Here is a 23,482-nt window from a genome sequence, read left to right as displayed (position 1 = left end):
TATCACACATCAGGCACTGCATCCCTCAATTCGTCTGTTGTGGTACACGCTCACAAAAAATCGCTTCTGTAACATATACTCCCAAACATATTTTGCTTCAAGCATATACATTTTTGGGTATTGCCCAAACATTTATATGTTTGATCTCTTCCAATATATAATATGTTTGAAAACATATTGGTCTAAACAATATATGTTTGGGTACTCTCAGTTCCAAACATTTTGTATTTTTGCATCCAAATTCAATAATGTTGTCTTCCAAAAAACAATATGTTATTATATGAACATATAATATGTTTGGAAGCATTTTGCACCCAAAACTATTATATGCTTAAAAAAATTCTCAAAATTTTATTTATTTATTTATTTATTTATTTATTTACAATCATAATGAATTATGAAAATAAACAGGTAATATAGGTGCTAACAACATAGGTTTTCGACCTGAATTCCCTTCACATCTCACTTCCACGAGATTTTTTAGTTCTTAGCACCTTTTTCTGTAATACAAACATTGTAGAAGAAATTATTCAATTTTATGATTTTTTATTTTAATTTTACCTTTTGCCGGACGGGGATTCGAACAGCGGACCACACAGTTTGTAAGGATCAAAGAAGTAGCTGATCAATTGCCCAAGGAAAAATAAAATGTTAATTTTTTGTAATAACAAGCAACAACCACCAACTTAATTCAATATCGCTCCCTGTTAAATAGCGCTCCAAGCTACTAAACACATATATGTTTATAGGATATTTCTAAATTAATATGTGTTTGCATCCAAGCATATTATATTTACAAACATTTTATGTCCCAAACATAATATGTTCTAACATATTAACATATATGTCCCAAACATGTTATGCTAGATTATGAACATTATATGCTTGCAATCAAAAATATTGTGTTTAAAAATTTGTGTTCCAAACATATAATGTTCATAGCCAAACATATGAAAAACAGTCTTTTTCATCCGTGTATTTGGATGCTTTTTGTATGTCAAGAAATTTCGCATTAGTAAACATTAATGATGCTAAAAATATTATTCGTACCTATTCTTCGCTATATTGACAGAATTCCTTTTTTTCGTAGTTATGTTATCCTAAAATATGTTATTTACAAGACATAGGAAAAAAAATAAACTAACAAGGTGACCTATTATAATTGATCGCAACGGCTACATATCATATGTTACGGCGATGTGATAGTTAATACCATAATAATACCGTATGTAAATGATTTGATACAAAGTGGTATCAAAATTAAAAGGTAACGTGAACCAATTTATTAACACCAAACGGTAATGACCATGTATCGCCTTTTTTCTACCAGTGTAGATAAAATTTTCACTTTTGATATAATATATACAAAATATAATTGTCAACGAAAAAGTACAGAAAAAATAAATTTGTTACATCAGAGAATGAAGTCGCCGCCGACTATTTATTGTTAGTCGACGCCGCCGTCGAATATGTCGACTCTGAAAAATATGGTGTCACTCGCTACCGACAAAAATTGGTTGGCTTCATATATTTTTGTGATCTAAGCCTTCACTCAGAAAAAGTGATCACTTTATTTCACTAAAGCCAATTTAACCTTAGTTTAGTTCACGGAATTAACATATTATGATTGAAAAAAATTTCCTTAACTCTAATAATTTTTTGCGTACGTTAGTTAAATAAACTAAAAAATTGGGAAATATATACAAAAATGAACCATAAAAATTTACTAAATTCGTACTTCTTTAAATTTGTAAATTTTACTACAACTTGAACTTCGTATGGCATTAAAGACATTCTTGCAATTTTGAACTCCAATTGTTTTCTTCAAACTACAAAACTTTCTTTAAACAAGTAAAAAAATTAATTATTCGTTTTGTTTTGTTATTGTTGGTTTGTACTTCAATCATATTGGTTGTTTTGATCTCAGCTTAAAAACCATTGCGTTGACTAAACTACAAGAGTAGCTTAATCAACAGAGGAAAAGAATGTTTTTCAAATTTATTTGGGTAAAGCCCTAAAGACTGCAAGATGGTTGGATGGACGTACACAGAGGCCAAAGCTGTACTCCGATTTACTTGAAATTTAGCACAGAATTAACAGTCTACACCCATAGAAAAAATTATGAACGGCGTGAACGTTACACAAAGATTCGTTCATGAGAGTAATTCAACACACATGTGGTGCCAAACGGAGAACAGACGGTGTCTATCTGCACGGTTGAAAAAGACTGTTTTTCATATGTTTGGCTATAAACATTATATGTTTGGAACACAAATTTTTAAACACAATATTTTTGAGTGCAAGCATATAATGTTCATAAACTAGCATAACATGTTTGGGACATATATGTTAATATGTTAGAACATATTATGTTTGGGACATAAAATGTTTGTAAATATAATATGCTTGAATGCAAACATATATTAATTTAGAAATAGCCTATAAACATATATGTGTTTAGTAGCTTGGAGCGCTATTTAACAGGGAGCGATATTGAATTAAGTTGGTGGTTGTTGCTTGTTATTACAAAATTAACATTTTATTTTTCCTTGGGCAATTGATCAGCTACTTCTTTGATCCTTACAAACTGTGTGGTCCGCTGTTCGAATCCCCGTCCGGCAAAAGGTAAAATTAAAATAAAATAAAAAATTATAAAATTGAATAATTTCTTCTACAATGTTTGTATTACAGAAAAAGGTGCTAAGAACTAAAAAATCTCGTGGAAGTGAGAAAGATGTTGGGGAATATACAATTAGGCAGAAACAAAATTTTGAGCATTCAGGTCGAAAACCTATGTTGTTAGCACCTATATTACCTGTTTATTTTCATAATTCATTGTGATTGTAAATATATAAATAAATAAATAAAATTTTGAGCACAATATTGTTTGGGAGAATTTTTTTTAAGCATATAATATTTTTGGGTGCAAAATGCTTCCAAACATATTATATGGTCACATAAAAACATATTGTTTTTTGGAAGACAGCATTATTGAATTTGAATGCAAAAATACGAAATGTTTGGAGCTTAGACTAACCAAACATATATTGTTTAGACCAATATGCTTTCAAACATATTATATATTGGTAGAGATCAAACCTATAAATGTTTGGGCAATACTCAAAAATGTATATGCTTGAAGCAAAATATGTTTGGGAGTATATGTTACAGAAGCGATTTTTTGTGAGGGTGTGACAATGATAAAATGACACCATGCGTTGTCAAAACAACAACCAGCGTTCATGATCAGAAAACGTAATGGTTATGAATTAAAAAAAATCCGCTACCGTGACTCGAACTTGGATTGTCTGCTTCATGCGCGTAAACAGTCGCCTTAGCACATTCCACCACCGACGGAGTTGCCATAAGATCGTCTAACGAATATTTGAAGACTTTTCATGACCAGAGAAAAACGTTCATGAAATCGTGAACGCCAGTGAATGAAACCGTGAACATTCCGTTTTGATTTTTCGTGAACGTTTTGGTTTCATTTCGCAACCGTTCGTTCACGTATTTTTTTATTAATGTAACATATGACGTTATTGGAGCGTTTGAAGGTCGAAATCACGGCAAAACGGCCCCATATGAAGAAGAAAAAAGTGTTGTTCCACCAAGACAACGCACCGTGCCACAAGTCATTGAGAACGATGGCAAAAATTCATGAATTGGGCTTCGAATTGCTTCCCCACCCACCGTATTCTCCAGATCTGGCCCCCAGCGACTTTTTCTTGTTCTCAGACCTCAGAAGGATGCTCGCAGGGAAAAAATTTGGCTGCAATGAAGAGGTGATCGCCGAAACTGAGGCCTATTTCGAGGAAAAACCGAAGGAGTACTACCAAAATGGTATCAAAAAATTGGAAGGTCGTTGTAATCGTTGTATCGCTCTTGAAGGAAAGTATGTTGAATAATAAAAACGAATTTTGACAAAAAAATGTGTTTTTCTTTGTTAGACCGGGGACTTATCAGCCAACCTGTTAATGGTTATGAATTAAAAAAAATCCGCTACCGTGACTCGAACTTGGATTGTCTGCTTCATGTGCGTAAACAGTCGCCTTAGCACATTCCACCAACTATGGAGTTGCCATAAGATCGTCTAACGAATATTGAAGACTTTTCATGACCAAAGAAAAACGTTCATGAAATCGTGAACGCCAGTGGATGAAACCGTGAACATTCCGTTTTGATTTTTCGTGAACGTTTTGGTTTCATTTTGTAATCGTTCGTTCACGTATTTTTTTATTAATGTAGGTATGCCAATTTTAGATGAAATCGGTTCAGATCTTTCGCCCTATTTAGACTCATGTGAACACCGGAGATCAAAATTTCACTTCAATTTACTTTAGATTTAGCACAGAGAGTTGGATTGCGGTACACTGAGAGTTGGATTATGGTAAATTTTGTCCAAATTGGTTCAGATTTTGTACATACAATTTGGTATTGGCAAACAATTTGAATTTATTGATTTTTTATCATGTGGTCCTTTCACAAACATATTATACCTCATACACATTAGTCTCGAAATATACTAAAAGTGAATTTTAGTTAAAGTGGATTTTGGAAGTGTAATGTGAATGAGGTATTAACTACAATTTAAAGTATAACTTACGGCATGTTTTAAGTAAAAAGTGTAACTAAAGTCTTGAATGATATCTTCTATTTTTCAATTCATTTTAGTTTTAAAGTCAAGTTATCAAATATCATCAAATTTAAAACCGATTTCAATAATATTTAAAATTTGTTCCTGTATTTGTTTTGTAGCGTAAATTAGCCTCTATTCAATAGAATTTTCTATTATGTAATGGTCCCCATATCAAAGTTGATTATTTTACCATTAAGGACAAAACGCCTTCATGGAGAAATTTATAAACTTTTCTATCAGAGAAATACATCTTCTATGGTAAGCAAAACTCACATTCGTATTTTAAAGAGAAGACATTTTTGTGCGCACGACAATATTTTTTTTTTATTACATTTAATTTGCTAGTCAATGTAGCAACTGATACAAGGATCTTTACAAAAATCTGTGATAAATAGAATTAGAAAATTGAAATTGTTAATTATATTTTAATATAAATTTATTATTTTATTATTTTTTGTTTAACAAAAATTTGCAAGTAGTTCACTTTTGGATATTTATCAATCGTTTTTAGCATTAACCTCCGCTTTCAATCTCATTAAAATTCACATAATTTTAAAGATTTTCAATTTTTTAATATTGAATTTTAAAATCACATATCAATAGTTTTTATTTGCTGTCAATTAGCAACAAAAAAAAAAAAATAAAAATAAAGAAAAACAATTTAAAACGGGCTTATCAATTACGAAATAACAAAAAAATGGCAACTGGCTAGTTAAAGCTACGCGTTAACATATACACACAGGTGTCTTCCATACCCCTTTGATTTACATGCATGACTGCTCGCATTGTTCCTTGGAGCTGAAACGATTGTTATTGCCGTGACAACCGCCATAGAAGAATTCTTGACAGGCCTTGCTTTCAGTATCATAGTAGTAGGACAAGTCCGATTTGCGACAAGGACCAACCTCTTTGGGCAAGGAACAATCTGAGAAGATGATATCAGCAAGGATTATTGTGAAGGTTTAATAAATACCAAATGGTTTCTACTTACCAGCTTTGTCGAAAGCTTGGACTGAGGCCAAAATCAATGCCATGATGCTAAGTAAAACCAAAACGAATTTCATTTTTGCTGGAGATGTTTTTTTGCTAACTGCTCAGAATGAAGGTTCAATGTGATGTGATGGGGAAACACTTGGTGAGATAGTAATTTATATACTCACTCATGATGACGACAATCCCCCTTTCCAGTCTGATAGTCAAGAAGGGCTGGGTCGAGATTTCACAACGTTTCATTTCACACAACGTTGTTTACTAATTTGTCCGTCCTGCGCGATCTTCTTACCTTCCATTGCCTGTCTGTATTTACCCATTGACATTGCAGTTGATTTTAATCGGAAGTAGTGAATCCCAGTTTGTTTTGCACTCGGGGCTACAAAACTCTCAAAAGAGACACCTCCACTTAAATATACTGATAGGTATGGTCAACATGATGATGGCTGGATCTCCTGGTTGAAGTTGGTTTGGCTGTTTGGCCAAGTTAAAAATTGATCCACCACCACCAGACGACACTATGATGACTCACCACTCCTAAACCTCTTCATTGCATTCGTTGGTTAAGCACGGCCTGCATGATGACGACTTAAAAAAAGTCCAGGGAGGAATAAACATTAAATATGATGACGAGGTCATGGCTTTTGGTGTTTATTTTGGCCAATTTAAAGATGCCGTTTTGAATTGGTTTCGAAATCAATATGGACAGGATGGCTAAAAAGGTGTTGCAATCATAACGACAATATGGGCTCATGTTTTTTTTTTAGTTTTTTTTTTTAATCAAATAAATAATGTTATGAATAGTGATGAGATGTCAATATTTTGAGACTAAAATTGTTCAAAATGAATTAAATATTTGCAAGGAGTTAATTTTAGATTTTATCCATTTGCAGTGATATGAATTGTAGACGGCTTTAAAATGGCACCATCAGATTCAAAACCAACAAAAAAAGTAGGTGAATTTTTTTTAAAGAGTTATAATATGATCGATCTAGCCGGTGTCCAGATAGGTTTAGTTGTTTTATGAATAAGTTCCTATCAGTTTTCTCAATGGATTAAATCATTCATGATGAGAAAGTCAATCAAAATAAAAATTTTCATTAATTTCTATATAATGTAACTATATTCTTATCTCAGTCGTAAATAAAACAATACATAATTTTTCGAAGAAATTTACATGGAAATTAAAAAAAATATATATTTAGTGATTTACCCGTACTCGATGGAAATAACGGATGACAGATTAATTTTCTACAGAAAAAGTATTCTTATCGGTACTTAGAATTTCATCAAATTGGTAATTGTAATAAAAAATATTAAACAATAGTTTATTTAATAATTTGAATATTATTTTTTATTTGTACATATTGTCCCCTTTACGGTTTTTGGTAAAAAACCCCCTCGATTTTAACATATATACTAGAACAATTTATTTACCAAAACCATTTTGAGAGACAATAAAAAAGTCTATATTGTACTCGTAGTACATGTATGTTTCTATATTTGTTTGTATACCAATTAAAGTGTACATGTGAATATGAATACACTCAATTAATATTTTAAGTAAAATATATATCTAAATAAGGTTTTTGAGGTGATCATATTCCTTCTCTGGGTGTACGATCGTAAGTTCTTATGTACCCTCCACCATGGATTGCGTAGAAACTTCTACGAAAGACTGTCATCCACAATCGAATTACTTGGGTTGTGGTATCTTAAAACTTCACAAACATCGTTTTCTAAATTGTGAGTTAGTCCATACGTGGTATATATTAGACAAAAAAGTTATGTATAGGTAAGTTTACAAATAATTACGAATCGACATGGAAATTGAAATATGGGGGTCGCTTATATGGGGGCAATATAAACCCAGCAAAAAAAAATTGGAAGTTCTTCTAAAGTCACAACTTAAAAAAAAATATTCATATAATCTCATGTGTAGAAAATTTTATTTATGCATAGGTATGTATACAATATTTTTATAATTTTAAATTGAGCCGACGGGCTTTTTGGGCAGCAAATAAATCAATGACTTCTTCAGTCGGCACATTTATTCGGCGATGAACCGACATTAATGCCAATCCTTTGAGTCTACTCTCGCTCGTCGAATTTCTAAGATACGTCTTCAATCTCTTCATTGTTGAAAATGAACGTTCGGATGAGCACGTAGTAACTGCAGGGATGGAAAATGCTGTACTATAGTACTTTTTTCAAAACTTTTTTACCCCGGTCAGTACCGTTGTACCCCCGCGAATGATTTAGTACCTTTTGTGTATACATTTTTGAGTCGATATCAGATTTATGGTACGATAGCTTTGACAAAATATTTTAATATTTTGAGAAGCGTTTTTCAAAATAAAATCTCCTGCTTTTCTTCAACATCTTCTATAAGATTTTTCTATGCAGTTAAAAATATATATTTATTTATATAAAAATATTCATTCATTTCGGGGGGGTGTTTGATCCTCCTCATCCCCCCCTGAATACGGCCTTGCTTCCGGATCCAAAAAGAACATTTGCACTACTTTTTTGGCGATGGTTTTTTTTGCTGGGGAATTGTGAACTTGATATGGACCAATTTTTGTGTGATTGGGGATCGATTTATCTGAGGGCTATATATAACTATAGACCGATATGGATCTAGTTAGGCATGGTTGGCCATATACTAGCATAATGCACCAAATTTCAAATCGGATGAAATTTGCTCCTCCAAGAGGCTCCAAAACCAAATCTCGGGATCGGTTTATATGGGGGCTATATATGATTATGGACTGATATGGACCACTTTTGGCATGGTTGTTAAATATCATATACTACCACCACGTACCAAATTTCAACCAGATCGGATGAATGTTGCTTCTCCAAAAGGCACAGGAGGTCAAATCTGGGGATCGGTTTATATGGGGGCTATATATAATTATGGACTGATATGAACCAATTCCTGCATGGTTGTTGGATACCATATACTAACACCACGTACCAAATTTCAACTGAATCAGATGAATTTTGCTCTTCCAAGGGGCTCCGGAGGCCACATCTGCGGTTCGATTTATATGGGGCCTATATATAATTATTGACCGATTTCGACAAATTTTTGCATGGGTTTTTGAGGCCATATATTAACACCACGTACCAAATATTAGATGAATTTTGGTCTTCCAAGAGGCTCCGGAGGTCAAATCTGGTGATCGGTTTATATGGGGGCTATATATAATTATGGACCGATGTGGACCAATTTTTACATGGTCGTTAGAGACCATATACTAACACTATATACCAAATTTCAATTTGCTTCTCTTAGAGGCCCCGCAAGCCAAATCGGGGGATCAGTTTATATTTATGTAATTATGGACCGATGTGGAGTAATTTTTGCATGATTGTTAGAGACCATATACTAACACCATGTAACAAATTTCAGCCGGATCGGATGAAATTTGCTTCCCTTAGAGCAATCACAAGCCAAATTTGGAGGTCCGTTTATATGGGGGTTATACGTAAAAGTGGACCGATATGGCCCGTTTGCAATACCATCCGACCTACATCAATAACAACTACTTGTGCCAAGTTTCAAGTCGATAGCTTGTTTCGTTCGGAAGTTTGCGTGATTTCAACAGGCGGACGGACGGACATGCTCAGATCGACTCAGAATTTCACCATGACCCACAATATACATAGACTTTATGGGGTCTTAGAGCAATATTTCGATGTATTACAAACGGAATGACAAAGTTAATATACCCCTATCCTATGGTGGAGGGTATAAAAAGTTTTCTTTTGATGTTAATTTTTTTTTATTGACAACAAACAAAAATGATTAGAGACAATCGTTGAATCATTTGTTGTGATTTCGAGTTTTGTCGCTCTTAAAGAACATATTTAACATTGCAAAGGAATTTCGTTTGTCCAAAATTTCTTTCCAGAGGTATGTATTTTTTCTTTGTGTGTAGTTTAATTAAATTATTTAAATAATATTAAACAAAATTTTAAACGATGCAACATATTCAAAATGTACCTTAACCTAGACTGAATTGACATAATATGAAACATTGTGTAACTTAAATCTTGGAACACGCAATTTACACAATATTAAGGATAATAATAACAATAAACTGACGTTTATTTGCACATGAACAGCTTTGTTAAAGAAAAATGAAAATTCGATAAATGAGAACTGTATCCTAATTTTAAATTTATATGTAAGTAACTTGTTTTAAAAAATATTCAAAATCAATCACAGAAATTAATATTATCAATTAATTTTTTAATTTAAGTTTCTGTTCGCCTGATACTTGTAAAATGTGATATATTTACGTCATGACCAAGTAAATTTATTTTCATACTTTTATGGAATTGATCATGTCTCAATTTCCCAACATTATGGACTGTCACTATTTTCTGGGTGTATATATGTTTACTTTTTAAAAATAACAAAAATTACTAGTCAATTAAATAAATAATAAAAAATAGTGACAATATAACAAATGTCAACAATCAAATAGACCTCACCAAAAGGTGTTAACTAGTAGTGAATCTCTATTGTTTATTTACATTTTACGCTATTTTTCAATACTTTTTTAATGACACTTTTTTTTTGCCTTGAATAAACGCTAAAATTATTAACACGAGTGCCCATTAAGAGTTAAGAACTTCATTATTAAGCTTTGCCTAAAACATTCTTCTAACAGTCGTCAAAGCAACACATCCCAACGAGTATTTCGCTTTCATTCATATGGAAATTATCACGAGTTACAATAAGAATATGAACCCATCACGTATGGTGTAAACTTTTAAGTGGACTTTCTTTAAAATTGATATTGAGCTTGCAACCGTTATTTTTAAATTGTTCGTAATTAAATTAAAGAGACATACCCTCCATATGCTGTTTTTATAAAATTTATTTCATTTTGAATTGTTTAGCTTAAAATAAATAAAAATAAATTCATTTTTCCTCTTTTTTGGTGTGTGTGTGTGTGTTTCTGTGTATAGTCATCTATGTTAATATCTTAAGCGTTTCATACAATCACGTCTACATTCTTCATAGGTCAGGAAATTATTTAGCGTAGCCCCACATCCTGAGTAGTAGAAGCTGATGCAATTGCCAGATTTATTGTCAAAGGCATAGCGCAAAATTTTGCCACGACACAAACCCGGTGCTTTTGGTTCCAAACATGCTGCAATAAAAATGTTAGAAAACAAATTCTCAACAAAAAAAAAAAAAAATTACATTATACACATAAATTTAAATGCATTTAATGAGAATTAAGTAATTTCTTGCACAGTGGGATGTGGTATAGATGATTTCTTTATAATACATTTCAAAATGCACAAAGAGATAAAGTAAGGATAAAACTACACTTTCAAAAAAAAAAAGTGAACCCTTCCAGAAAGGAAAATGTAGAAAATTTTAACTAAACTTTATTACAAAGGTCTATATAAAAAAATAAGTAAATATTTTTCGACAAATTCATGAAAATTTCTCTGACATGATTTTTTGTTTGTTTTTTTATTTGTTAAAGTAAATTTCGTAGTTTGAAGAAAAAATTTTAGTTAAAAATTGCAAATATGTCGCATTTGCGGTAAAATTTACAAATTTTAAGAATTTCCGAAGTATTTTGTTGAAAATACTAATTTAGTAAGACTTTTTTCTTCATTTGTGTATAATGTGTTGCCATTTTTTAGATAATTTACTAACGTGCACAAAAACTATTAAATTTTTTAATTGAAACAAATATTAATCACTAAAATCAATTAATTGGAACAATCATTTTTTAATTGACTTCGGTGATTGATACTATCATTTCTGTGATTGAAGACATTTCAATTAAATCTTAATTGGATCAAATAATTTCGAGATTGAAAACAAAAAAATATTTTTTTTGTAGAGTTAAATTTGCTTTGCTGGAGCGTTCACTTTTTTGAGTGCACTGGAAAAAATTGGGCTGTTATTTCTATTAAATTTTAACTGCAGTTTAGCTAATTGCTTGAACTTCGTACTTATTTAAATTTTGCAGAAATAAAAGACAAAATCTTAATAATGAAGTATTTTTAACCGAGTTGAATTTAATGGTACTGATGTAAACAAACTGAAGCAATTTTGTATTATGTCTACACACAAAAAATTTTTTTTCTGATTCAATCACCAAATTAATTGATCCAATTAATTTTTTAATTGAAATGTCTTCCATCACGAAAATGATAGTATCAATCACAGTTTTAATTGGGCATAGACAAAATTCTTGATTAAAAAATTAATTGATTTTTTTCAGCAAATTTCAATAATTTTTTAATTGATTCAATTAAAAATTTAATTGATGTTGATTGCAAAACTCAATTAATTTATTAATGAAAAAAGGTAACTATTTTTAATTACTTTCTGAATTGGCTTAGAGTTTTTATTTGGATTAACAAATGATTGTTTCAAATACATTTTTAATTAAAAATTTAGAAAAAAATCAGCACTTTTTAACTGAATTAATCTTCCGAATTTGATTAAAAAGTTAATTTTATCAATTAGTTTATTAATTGAAAAAATTTTCAACTTCAATTAACTTTTTAATTGGAAATATTTTGGTGATATTTTTTTTCTGTGTAATTACAAAATAATTATCTACCATTTACTTCGAACACAGAAAAAAATATATTTCGTCTTCAATCACGAAATGAATTGATTTCATTAGTTTTTAAATGAATTTTTTCATCTCAAACGTCAATTACAAAATTATGTGGTCCAATTAAAAATGACTTGTGTGATTGATTTTGGTTCTAATTAAAAGTTAAAAAAGTCATATCAAATGAAGCTACACACAAAAAAATAAAATATGAATTTGTACATAAATGTGTAAATTTTTGAAAATTTATGGTCTCTTTCATGAAATATATGTATTTTTTTATTCGTAAATACTTGTTATTAAATTAAGCAATTTTTAATAATGAGCATGGATTCTTCCATAAAATTAATGAAACTTTACATAATATATTCAAAACTACTGGTTTTCTCTTAGCACGAGAGAGCCACAACATAGAGTTACTCTCATATGTATACAATACAAGACAAAAATCAAACATATATGTTATAACGTTTTTGAAGGCAACATATGGCTTTGCTGTGTTTGGTTTTTTCATATCAGTTTGAGTCGCCGTCGCGATTCGAAGATTATTTATTGCTGAAAAGGTTGACGAAATAAAACAATTTTATTAATTAACTGGAAGCATTGGTGCTCATATTTATAAGTAATAAAAAAATTTTATAAAATGTTTTTTACTCGCAGGACTTTAATGCGGGTTTTAATAAATGGGTTCATACATTTTGATAAATTAAGAATTAGGGAAAAAATCGAAAAATGCATGACATTTTTAAAATATATTATGTAAAAATACATATTTTTCAATGTCGAAAATTATGTATTCACTTCATTTATAATATTAAAAACTTCATTAATATTATGTTATGTATACATTCGTAGTCAATAAAAACCTATATTTTTTAATTTATGAACTTTTTTCATACAATTTATGAATTCCGTGTTTGCAAAAGTATTGGGAACACTATTCATAAAATAAGTTAATTATTTTTTTGTGTGTGTAAATTCGAACTTCGTACAAACAGTTCACAATTTTCCAAAAACGTGTAAACAATCTCAAAAATATGTCTATATTGAATTTCATATGTTGCTAAAGACATCTTCATAAAATTTCAAATCAAATCCTTTTCTTCAAAATATGAAATTTTCTTAACGAAAAAACTAGTATATACGGCCGTAAGTTCGGCCAGGCCGAATCTTATGTACCCTCCACCATGGATTGCGTAGAAACTTCTACGAAAGACTGTCATCCACAAATTTCAACTCACTCGGATGAAATTTGCTCCTCCAAGAGGCTCCAAAACCAAATCTCGGGATCGGTTTATATGGGGGCTATAAATGATTATGGACTGATATGGACTACTTTTGGCATGGTTGTTAAATATCATATACCACCACCACGTACCAAATTTCAACCAGATCGGATGAACTTGCTTCTCCAAAAGGCACCGGAGGTCAAATCTGGCGATCGGTTTATATGGGAGCTATATATAATTATGGACTGATAGCAACCAATTCCTGCATGGTTGTTGGATACCATATACTAACATCACGTACCAAATTTCAACCGAATGGGAAGAATTTTGCTCTTCCAAGATGCTTCGGAGGTTAAATCTGGGGATCGGTTTATATGGTGCCTATATAATTATGGACCGATATCGACCAATTTGTGCATGGGTGTTTGAGGCCATATATAACCATCACGTACCAAATTTCAACTGAATCAGATGAATTTTGGTCTTCCAAGAGGCTCCGGAGGTCAAATCTGGTGATCGGTTTATATGAAGGCTATATATAATTATGGACCGATGTGGACCAATTTTTGCATGGTTATTAGAGACCATATACTAACACCATATACCAAATTTCAGCCGGATCGGAATTTACAAAAATAAATTGTAGATAAATTGTTTTCACATAATTCAAAAGAGTCAACGTTTATCACAAAAAGTCTATACTTTTCATCCTAAGACTTCTTCGAAAAGCAAATGATAGGTTAGGTGGCATCCCGATGTATCAGGCTCACTTAGACTATTCAGTCCATTGTGATACCACATTGGTGAACTTCTCTCTTATCACTGAGTGCTGCCCGATTCCATGTTAAGCTAAATGACAAGGGACCTCCTTTTTATAGCCGAGTCCGAACGGCGTTCCACATTGCAGTGAAACCACTTAGAGAGGCTTTGAAACCTTCAGAAATGTCACCAGCATTACTGAGGTGGGATAATCCATCGCTGAAAAACTTTTTGGTGTTCGGTCGAAGCAGGAATCGAACCCAAGACCTTGTGTATGCAAGGCGGGCATGCTAACCATTGCACCACGGAGGCGCCCAAATGATAAATGATATTTGTTTGTCTAAAATTTCTTTTGGAAGGAGAGAATTATGAACTCCGTATGGTGCTAAACACATTTGTGAAATTTTTAACTCAATTTTTTTCCTTCCAATTATTGAATTATTGAACTAAATTATACTCCACATTTTGATTTTGATTTCCATAAAGCGTTGCTAAAACCAGGGAAATTTTGAGCCCTGGTTTTTAACTACAACTCACGAAATTACACCCTCTCATATAAGAAAAAAATGACCATTTTAACCATACTATTTAACTATTTTTGGGAATCGTACGAAATATTGAACTTATGTGTACGGTCATTGAACTTTATACCCTCGTTGAGTTCATAAAAGGTTTGAGATATACTTAACAAAAGGAAAATGTTATTTGGTTGTGGAAATTTCAAAAAAATAAAAAACAAAATTAACCACAAACAAATATATTTTTTTGGAATAAAAATAAGTAAAATTTAGCGTTAGTAGTCTCATAGATAATGGGTTTTAGTCAAATATTTTCAATATAAATTTTTACTTAATATTTGGGTTTTTTAAATTAATTCATTGCAGAATTTTATGTATAAAACACTTTTCCGATTCACTTTATACGATTTAATACATTGATCAATTCTTTAAATAAATACTTAGCATTTTTCCACTAGCAGTATTTCATGTTTTTGTTTTTAATCATGAACTTGATATCGTCGACACAAATAATTTCAAAATCACAATTTTGCTGACCATGCTCGTCGATAATGTCGAGTCGATAATGTGATTACTCTATCAAATTGATGAACATTACATAGTTTTTTTTTTTGAAATCTTCTCACATTGTATCACCACTGTGCAATATAATGGGAAATTAATGATAGAAGGAGGAATATTCAAAACACATTTTACCCGTCGAATTTGGCTTTGATTCTGTGGCCAATACCATTGTTGGGGGCCAGAGGAAAACTTGCACCATAGCCAAGATCAATAAAGTTGTTGTCAACTTCATGTCTCTTGGAGTCTTCTAAGCTATGGCACTCACATACAAATTCAAATATTTTTGGATTTTCCGATTTATTTTTTTTAACGGTTATTCAACTCTTTTTTATTCGCAATGATGACGGCGACTACAACGACGATATTAAGGTGTTCTCAGCCAGTCTGTTCACTTTGGAGTAATGCAAATTTGTTTATGGCTTGAACTTCTGGAAATTTGTACAATTGGCAATACGTGGCTTTTTTGTTCTTTTATTCGGTTTTGTTTGTTTGTTTTTTTCCTATGGACTTTCTTGTATCTTTTAATTTTTTAAATGACTCTCAACTGACATCATAGAATTTACGATAATGACTATGAGTGCAACTGCAAAAGTGAACACATATTTTTTTTTTGGAGAAATTTAAATCGATTTTTAACTTTAAAGAAGAATTTGCAATATATTTTTCCATAAAAAGTCACGTCTTGGAATAGGTGAATAGAAGTTGGCATGGTACACTGTGAAAATAATTACTTTGTATACCCTCCACCATAGGTGGGGAATACTAGCTTTGTCATTCCATTTGTAACACATTGAAATATTGGTGTCAGAGCCCTTAAAGTATGTTATATATAATCTGGGTCATGGTGGAATTCGGAGACGATCTAGCGATGGCCGTCCATCTGTCTGTGGAAATCACGCCAACATCCGAACGAAACAAACAATCGACGGTAAAAGTGATCGGACCACTGTTAGGTATAGGCCCCAGGGAGCCACCGTGGTGCAATGATTAGCATGTCCGCCTTGCATACACAAGGTCGTGGGTTCGATTCCTGCTTCGACTGAACACCAAAAAGTTTTTCAGCGGTGGATTATCCACCTCAGTAATGCTGGTGACATTTCTGAGGGTTTCAAAGCTTTTCTAAGTGGTTTTACTGCAATGTGGAACGCCGTTCGGACTCGGCTATAAAAAGGAGGTCCCTTGTCATTGATCTTAACATGGAATCGGGCAGCACTCAGTGATAAGAGAGAAGTTCACCAATGTGGTATCACAATGGACTGAATAGTCTAAGTGAGCCGGATACATCGGGCTGCCACCTAACCTAACCTAACCTAGGCCCCACATAAACTTACCCCAGGTTTGTCTTGCGGAGCCTCTTGGAAGAGCAAATTTCGTCCAATCCGCTTGAAATTTGGTGCGTGATATCAGTATATGCCAGTCATGCAAAAATTAGTCCATATATAGCCCTCATATAAACCGATACCCAGATTTGATACCGGAGCTTCCAGGAGGTGAAAACAAAATTGTCCATATCGGTTAATAATTATATGTAGCCCTCATATCGATGCCCTCATTCCAGAGTACGCTAAGTCGACTTAGCATGTTTTGATGGAGTTCGCTGTTTTTTATTCGGATTGATTTGAATTGCATCCTGTCTACAGTGGTGTAAGTCATTTTTAGCAATGTTCTGTTATCACTATTTTGAGTTCGTAAATACTAAAAAAAATTATAAAAAATATGATTTGAAGACCGAAAATAAGGGAATTTCTATCTTCTATGGGTTTTGAGAAATTTCAAAAAACAAAACTTGTTTCTTGTTTCCTGTAAAATTAACTTTTTAGACTTAGCGCATTTTGGAATGTAGACATCGATATGTACCGAGTCCAAATTTGACTTCTGGAGCTTCATGGAGGAACAATTTGCATACGATCTGGTTGAAATTTAACTGTTGAATTACCCTTGGTTCATATCGATTCAGAAGTATTTATAGTTTTGTGTATATAATAACTGAATAGTTTCATATAGCTGTTTTGTCTAAAGGGTGATACGGTAAAAATTTGGTCAATATAAACTTGACTTATTTCTTTCAATTTAGCATTTAAAAAACCTGAACACCCCTCATTTTGAAGGTGTGTGTGTGTAGAATGTTACTCCTATTTTGATTTTGGAATTCACTCTTCAGTTGTTAAAATGCCGTCCAAGCAAGAAGAGCAGCGTATCAAAATTTTGCTCGCGCATCGCGAAAATCCGAGCTACTCGCACGCAAAGCTGGCAAAATCGCTAAAAGTTGCCAAATCAACCGTTACAAATGTAAATAAAGTGTTTGGGGAACGTTTGTCGACAGCCAGGAAGTCTGGATCGGGGGGAAATCGAAAACCGATTTCCGCCCGAAACCCTAACCTCTCCGAGATGCCGCAAATTAGCTGGGTGTTAGAGGTGTGCACGTGAGTAATAGTTTACTCAAGCTCACGGACACTCACGACGGAAAAATCTTACTCACGCACACTCACGCACGATATTGTTTGGTATGACTCACGCTCACGCACACTCACGAAAAGAAAATTTGTACTCACGCACGATAATGATGCCGGAGGTTGTACACGACGATGCTGACGAAGTTTGACTGCGTGGTAATGGACGACGAAACCTACGTCAAAGCCGACTACAAGCAGCTTCCGGGACAGGAGTTTTATACGGCAAAAGGAAGGGGAAAGGTAGCAGATATTTCAAGCACATAAAACTGTCAAAGTTCGCAAAGAAATATCTGGTTTGGCAAGCCATCTGTACCTGTGGCTTGAAAAGCAGCATTTTCATAGCTTACGGGACTGTCAACCAAGAAATTTACGTGAAAGAGTGTTTGAATAAACTGCTGCCTTTCCTGAAGAAACACGGTTGTTCCGTACTGTTTTGGCCGGATTTGGCATCCTGCCATTACGGTAAAAAGGCCATGGAGTGGTACGCCGCCAACAACGTGCAGGTGGTTCCCAAGGACAAGAACCCTCCCAACACACCAGAGCTCCGCCCATTGAGAAATACTGGGCTATTGTCAAGCGGAACCTAAAGAAGACCAAAAAAAAAAAACTGCTAAGGACGAGCAGCAGTTCAAGGCAAACTGGATTTCTGCGGCGAAGAAGGTGGACAAGGTGGCTGTACAAAATCTGATGGCAGGTGTCAAGCGTGAGGATCGGCAATTCGGATTTGGAAAAGCGAAAGCCTAACTGAATATTTTTCCTGAATTTTATACTAATTGAACTAAAAAAAGAAATTTAATTTGATTTTTTAAATAAACGATTTCACCGATTTACACGCGTTTTCCCTTGACCAAATTTTGACCGTATCACCCTTTAACATAGACGTAGAAGACAATGTCAAGAAGTTTTAAGATACCTTGCCATCGGCAAGTGTTACTACTACCCAATTTATTCGATTGTGTATTGCAGTCTTCAGCAGAATATTCTACGCAATCCATGGCGGAGGGTACATAAGTTTCGGCCTGCCTGAACTTACGTATATACTTGTTTTTCTCTGTGTATGCAAGCATTCATATATTGGTGGTGCAAGTCAATCAGCAAATGCATATCAAGATAACAATTATGAGTAAATAAACTCAAAAGAACATTGCTATTGTTGCATTCCATTTATCGTTACCATAATATTCAATTAGACTTATTATCATACACCACACAATGGAAGTAGGCAAACAAATAAATGCATTTGTATCGAAAAATTAGAAAAACAATCAAATCCAATGGATAACAAAAATCGTTGACATCAAAGTATTCAGCTGGTGTTGCAAAAATATAATAAATCTACAATATATTTTCTCGATTAAAAAACAATGTGGCAGTTACTACAGTGAATTGCATGCACCCTTCTTTAAAAATTTATTGAAAGTTCACCAAGTAGGTGAAATCAATTCACATTAAAGGTGGGTATTAAATTCGAGTTTAGCCGCTAAAATCGCTAGAGTGAAAACTAAATCAGTAAAAACAAGCAAGGAAAGTCGGGCGGGGCCGACTATATTATACCCTGCACCACTTTGTCGATCTAAATTTTCGATACCATATCACATCCGTCAAATGTGTTGGGGGATATATATAAAGGTTTGTCCCAAATACATACATTTAAATATCACTCGATCTGGACAGAATTTTATAGACTTCTACAAAATCTATAGGCTCAAAATTTAAGTCGGCTAATGCACTAGGGTGGAACACAATTTTAGTAAAAAACATGTAAGGAAAGTCTAAAGTCGGGCGGGGCCGACTACATTATACCCTGCACCACTTTGTAGATCTAAATTTTCGATACCATATCATATCCGTCAAATGTGTTGGGTGTTATATATAAAGGTTTGTCCCAAATACATACATTTAAATATGATTCGATTTGGACAGAATTTGATAGACTTTTACAAAATCTATAGTCTCAAATTTTAAGTTGTCTAATGCACTAGGGTGGAACGCAATTTTAGTAAAAAAAATATGCGAAACATTTAAATCTGAAGCAAGTTTAAGGAAACTTCACAAAAGTTTATTTATGATTTATCGCTCGATATATATGTATTAGAAGTTTAGGAAAATTAGTGTCATTTTTAAAACTTTTCGACTAAGCAGTGGCGATTTAACAAGGAAAATGTTGGTATTTTGACCATTTTTGTCGAAATCAGAAAAACATATATATGGGAGCTATATCTAAATCTGAACCGATTTCAACCAAATTTGGCACGCATAGCTAATTCTACTCCCTGTGCATAATTTCAACTAAATCGGAGCAAAAAATTGGCCTCTGTGGTCATATGAGTGTAAATCAGGCGAAAGCTATATATGGGAGCTATATCTAAATCTGAACCGATTTCAACCAAATTTGGTACGCATAGCTACAATGCTAAATCTACTCCCTGGGCAAAATTTCAACTAAATCGGAGTAAAAAATTGGCCTCTGTGGTCATATGAGTGTAAATCGGGCGAAAGCTATATATGGGAGCTATATCTAAATCTGAACCGATTTCAACCAAATTTGGCACGCATAGTTACAATGCTAATTCTACCCCCTCTGCAAAATTTCAATTAAATCGGAGTAAAAGATTGGCCACTGTGGTCATATGAGTGTAAATCGGGCGAACGATATATATGGGAGTTATATCTAAATCTGAACCGATTTCAACCAAATTTGGCACACTTGACTACACTATTAATTGTACTCCTAGTGCAAATTTTCAACCAAATTGGGGTAAAACTCTGGCTTCTGGGACCGTATTAGTCCATTTCGTGCGAAAGATATATATGGGAGCTATATCTAAATCTGAACCGATTGCAGTAAAATTTGGCACACTTGACTATAGTACTAATTGTTCTTCTTGTGCAAAATTTTAAGCAAATTAGGGTAAAACTCTGGTTTCTGGGCCCATATAAGTCCATATGAGTCGAAATATATATATGGCAGCTATATCTAAATCTGAACGGATTTCTTCCACAATCAATAGGGTTTTATTCTGAGCCAAAACACATACTTGTGCCAAATTTGAAGTCGATTGGACTAAAACTGCGACCTAGACTTTGATTACAAAAATGTGTTCACGGACAGACGGACATGGCTATATCGACTCAGGAGCCCACCCTGAGCATTTTTGCCAAAGACACCATGTGTCTATCTCGTCTCCTTCTGGGTGTTGCAAACATATGCACTAACTTATAATACCCGGTTCCACAGTGTGGCGCAGGGTGTAAAAAGGCATAAAATTATACATATTTGTTGCAAATTTTATTAGAACTTGATGGGGAATAGCACAAAGCAAATTTTCACAAAATTTGTATTCCTTAAAGTGGATTAATTAAGAAAAGTAATCGTGAAAAATGGCGATTTTAGCGGCTAAATTCGAACTTAGTACTCACCTTAAAGGTGGGTATTAAGTTCCAGTTTGGCCGCTAAAATCTCCATTTTTTACTTTTCTTTAATAATCCATTTTAAAGAATATAAACTTCCAATTAAACGTCAAATCCCATCTCTGGTCGGTGCACATTCGTCAGATATATACCAGTATTGCGACTGTTCCTTAATTTCCTGTATATACTAATAGATGTTGTGTAATGTGCTTAAACTGCGTTAAACACTTTTATTATATGGCCTAACCTTTGGTTTTCATTATATTCAAGTCGCTTTTAGATAGTCTTTTTAGTTTCTTTCAATCAAACTAAAGGTCATTCAGAAGAAATTGGGTTAGAAAAATAACCGACAAAGTGACTGATTCCAAGCTAAGCAAATTTATCTTAAGATTTTAATTCCGCTTTATGTACACGTAATTACGACCTTACATAATAGAATTTTTGTGAACTTCGTTAAGATTTCATAGCAGAGATGTTTTGGTAATTTAGCCAAAAATCATGTCTTTGAGATAAAAATGCATACATGTGGTTTATACCAAAATATACTATACATTCACGCGGGTCGGTTTGTATAGGGAAATATTTTTTCAAAATTTAGTGTGTAAGCTAAGGTATCCAAAACTGACACCGATTAATCGTTTTGACTTATACAAACCGAAAATGGATAGTGAAAGAATTGGCATTTTCGGTTAATCGCGAAAACCGGGTTTTAGCCATCGGCTAACCGATTTTCTGTATTTCAATGCAATTTTCATCTACTCGCAAAAAATTAATTCTTTCCTCCCAAACGAAATTTTAGACAAACAAAGTTTGTTTCTCATTTGCTTTTCGTTGAAACGAAGTGTATTTGGAAGAAAAGTATATACTTTTTGTGATAAACGTTTATTATTTTCCAGGATGTAAAAAACAATTTCACAAAGACTAACTCAAAAAAATTTTTTTTTTGGCTAATTGCATTTTCCCTCATATCTTTCTCACTTCCACGAAGTTTTTTAGTTCTTAGCACCTTTTTCTGTAATACAAACAATGTAGAAGAAATTATACGATTTTATAAATTTTAATTTTTTTTTTACCTTTCGCTGGATGGAGAATCGAAATTTGTAAGTCAACACACTATCCACTGAGCTATGTAGCCGTTATTGTCATCAATAGACAATTACCCATATAAGTTATATTTATATAGCATAGCTTGCGGCGCCCACGAGCCGATTAAAAAAATTTTGTAACAAACGAATTTTTTGGTGATAAAAGTGTATACTTTTCGAAGCAATTCAAAAAACTCTAACAAAAGAAATACGTTTTCGGTACACGTTTTCCAAACGTTATTTTTTTTCTTTGCGTGTACTTTGTCATATGTTTCATGTTTCGAATGTCGAACTTTACGTAAAGATGTACTGAAGATGAGAAACAACTGACAACTTACAACATTATTTTACTAAGTAGCACATAATAATCTATTACTACTCCACTCTTTCTATAACATTTTCATACAAAATATCATAGAAAATATCACTTGGATAGGGAGCACCTTTAAGGTATATAGATTTTCTATCACACTGGAAATACAGCAAGAAGTCATCCTTAGTTTGTTCGGTTTATTACAATGTTTTTTAGAACAAAATGGGCGTTTATAACTCATTTTCACTAATTTCTATTTTTTCGGTTTACACCGGTTTTGAGAAAAATGAACCCAGTATAAAAAATGGGATTTTCGGATAAACCAAATCCGACTTAAAAAAAAAACGGTTTTTTTTTGACACCCAACCCTGTCTAGTGACGATAAGTGAACCATTTTTTCGGGACGATCTAATACAATAACCTTACTTTTTTCTAATCCATAGGAAAAATTCTGCTAAAACACAGTACTCGATGTCTGTTGTTATATATTTGGTCTAGGAAATAACAATCCGTATATTTTTTAGGTTTTAAAAAGATACCCAAAAAGATGTTCAAGGACCAAAAATATTTTTATACCCTAAACAACATAGTGGCCAGGGTATAATAACTTCGATCTGCCAAAAATGTACCTACCAGAAATATTGATTTTAGATCAAATAAAAAATATATCAATCGACTCAGAATTACCTCCTGAGTCGATCTAGCCCTTGGTGTCCGTCCGTTCGTCTATCCATGTGTTTGTTGTTCGCAGGATTCCGGTCGCAATTATTAACCGATTTTGATGAAATTTGGTATGTAGCGCTTTTTTGGCACAAGGACGAACGTTATTGAGTTTGGAAAAAAATCGGATCCAATTTAGATATAGCTCCCATATATATGTATTGCCCGATTTCGATAAATGGAGTCAGATTGC

General features: G+C 33.0%; 2 protein-coding genes across 2 annotated transcripts; both read right to left on the bottom strand.

Moving 5' to 3' along the window:
• Window positions 1–5,189: 5,189 nt before the first annotated feature.
• Window positions 5,190–5,788, bottom strand: LOC142227326 (protease inhibitor-like). Its single transcript, XM_075297795.1, has 2 exons — window positions 5,631–5,788; window positions 5,190–5,564 (listed from the first exon to the last, which is right to left on the bottom strand). The coding sequence occupies exons 1-2, from the start codon at window positions 5,701–5,703 to the stop codon at window positions 5,404–5,406; spliced, it is 234 nt and encodes a 77-aa protein (XP_075153910.1). The 5' UTR covers window positions 5,704–5,788; the 3' UTR covers window positions 5,190–5,403.
• Window positions 5,789–10,506: 4,718 nt separating this feature from the next.
• On the bottom strand, window positions 10,507–15,893 carry LOC142225375 (PI-stichotoxin-She2b). Its single transcript, XM_075295137.1, has 2 exons — window positions 15,440–15,893; window positions 10,507–10,800 (listed from the first exon to the last, which is right to left on the bottom strand). Exons 1-2 carry the CDS (start codon window positions 15,537–15,539, stop codon window positions 10,625–10,627), a joined length of 276 nt encoding a protein of 91 aa, XP_075151252.1. The 5' UTR covers window positions 15,540–15,893; the 3' UTR covers window positions 10,507–10,624.
• Window positions 15,894–23,482: the final 7,589 nt, after the last annotated feature.

This window comes from Haematobia irritans, chromosome 2 (assembly GCF_050003625.1).
Source record: "Haematobia irritans isolate KBUSLIRL chromosome 2, ASM5000362v1, whole genome shotgun sequence".
Taxonomy (NCBI): Eukaryota; Metazoa; Arthropoda; class Insecta; order Diptera; family Muscidae; genus Haematobia; species Haematobia irritans.
Note: the sequence above shows the minus strand (reverse complement) of the source record. Positions and strands in the feature narration are given on the sequence as shown.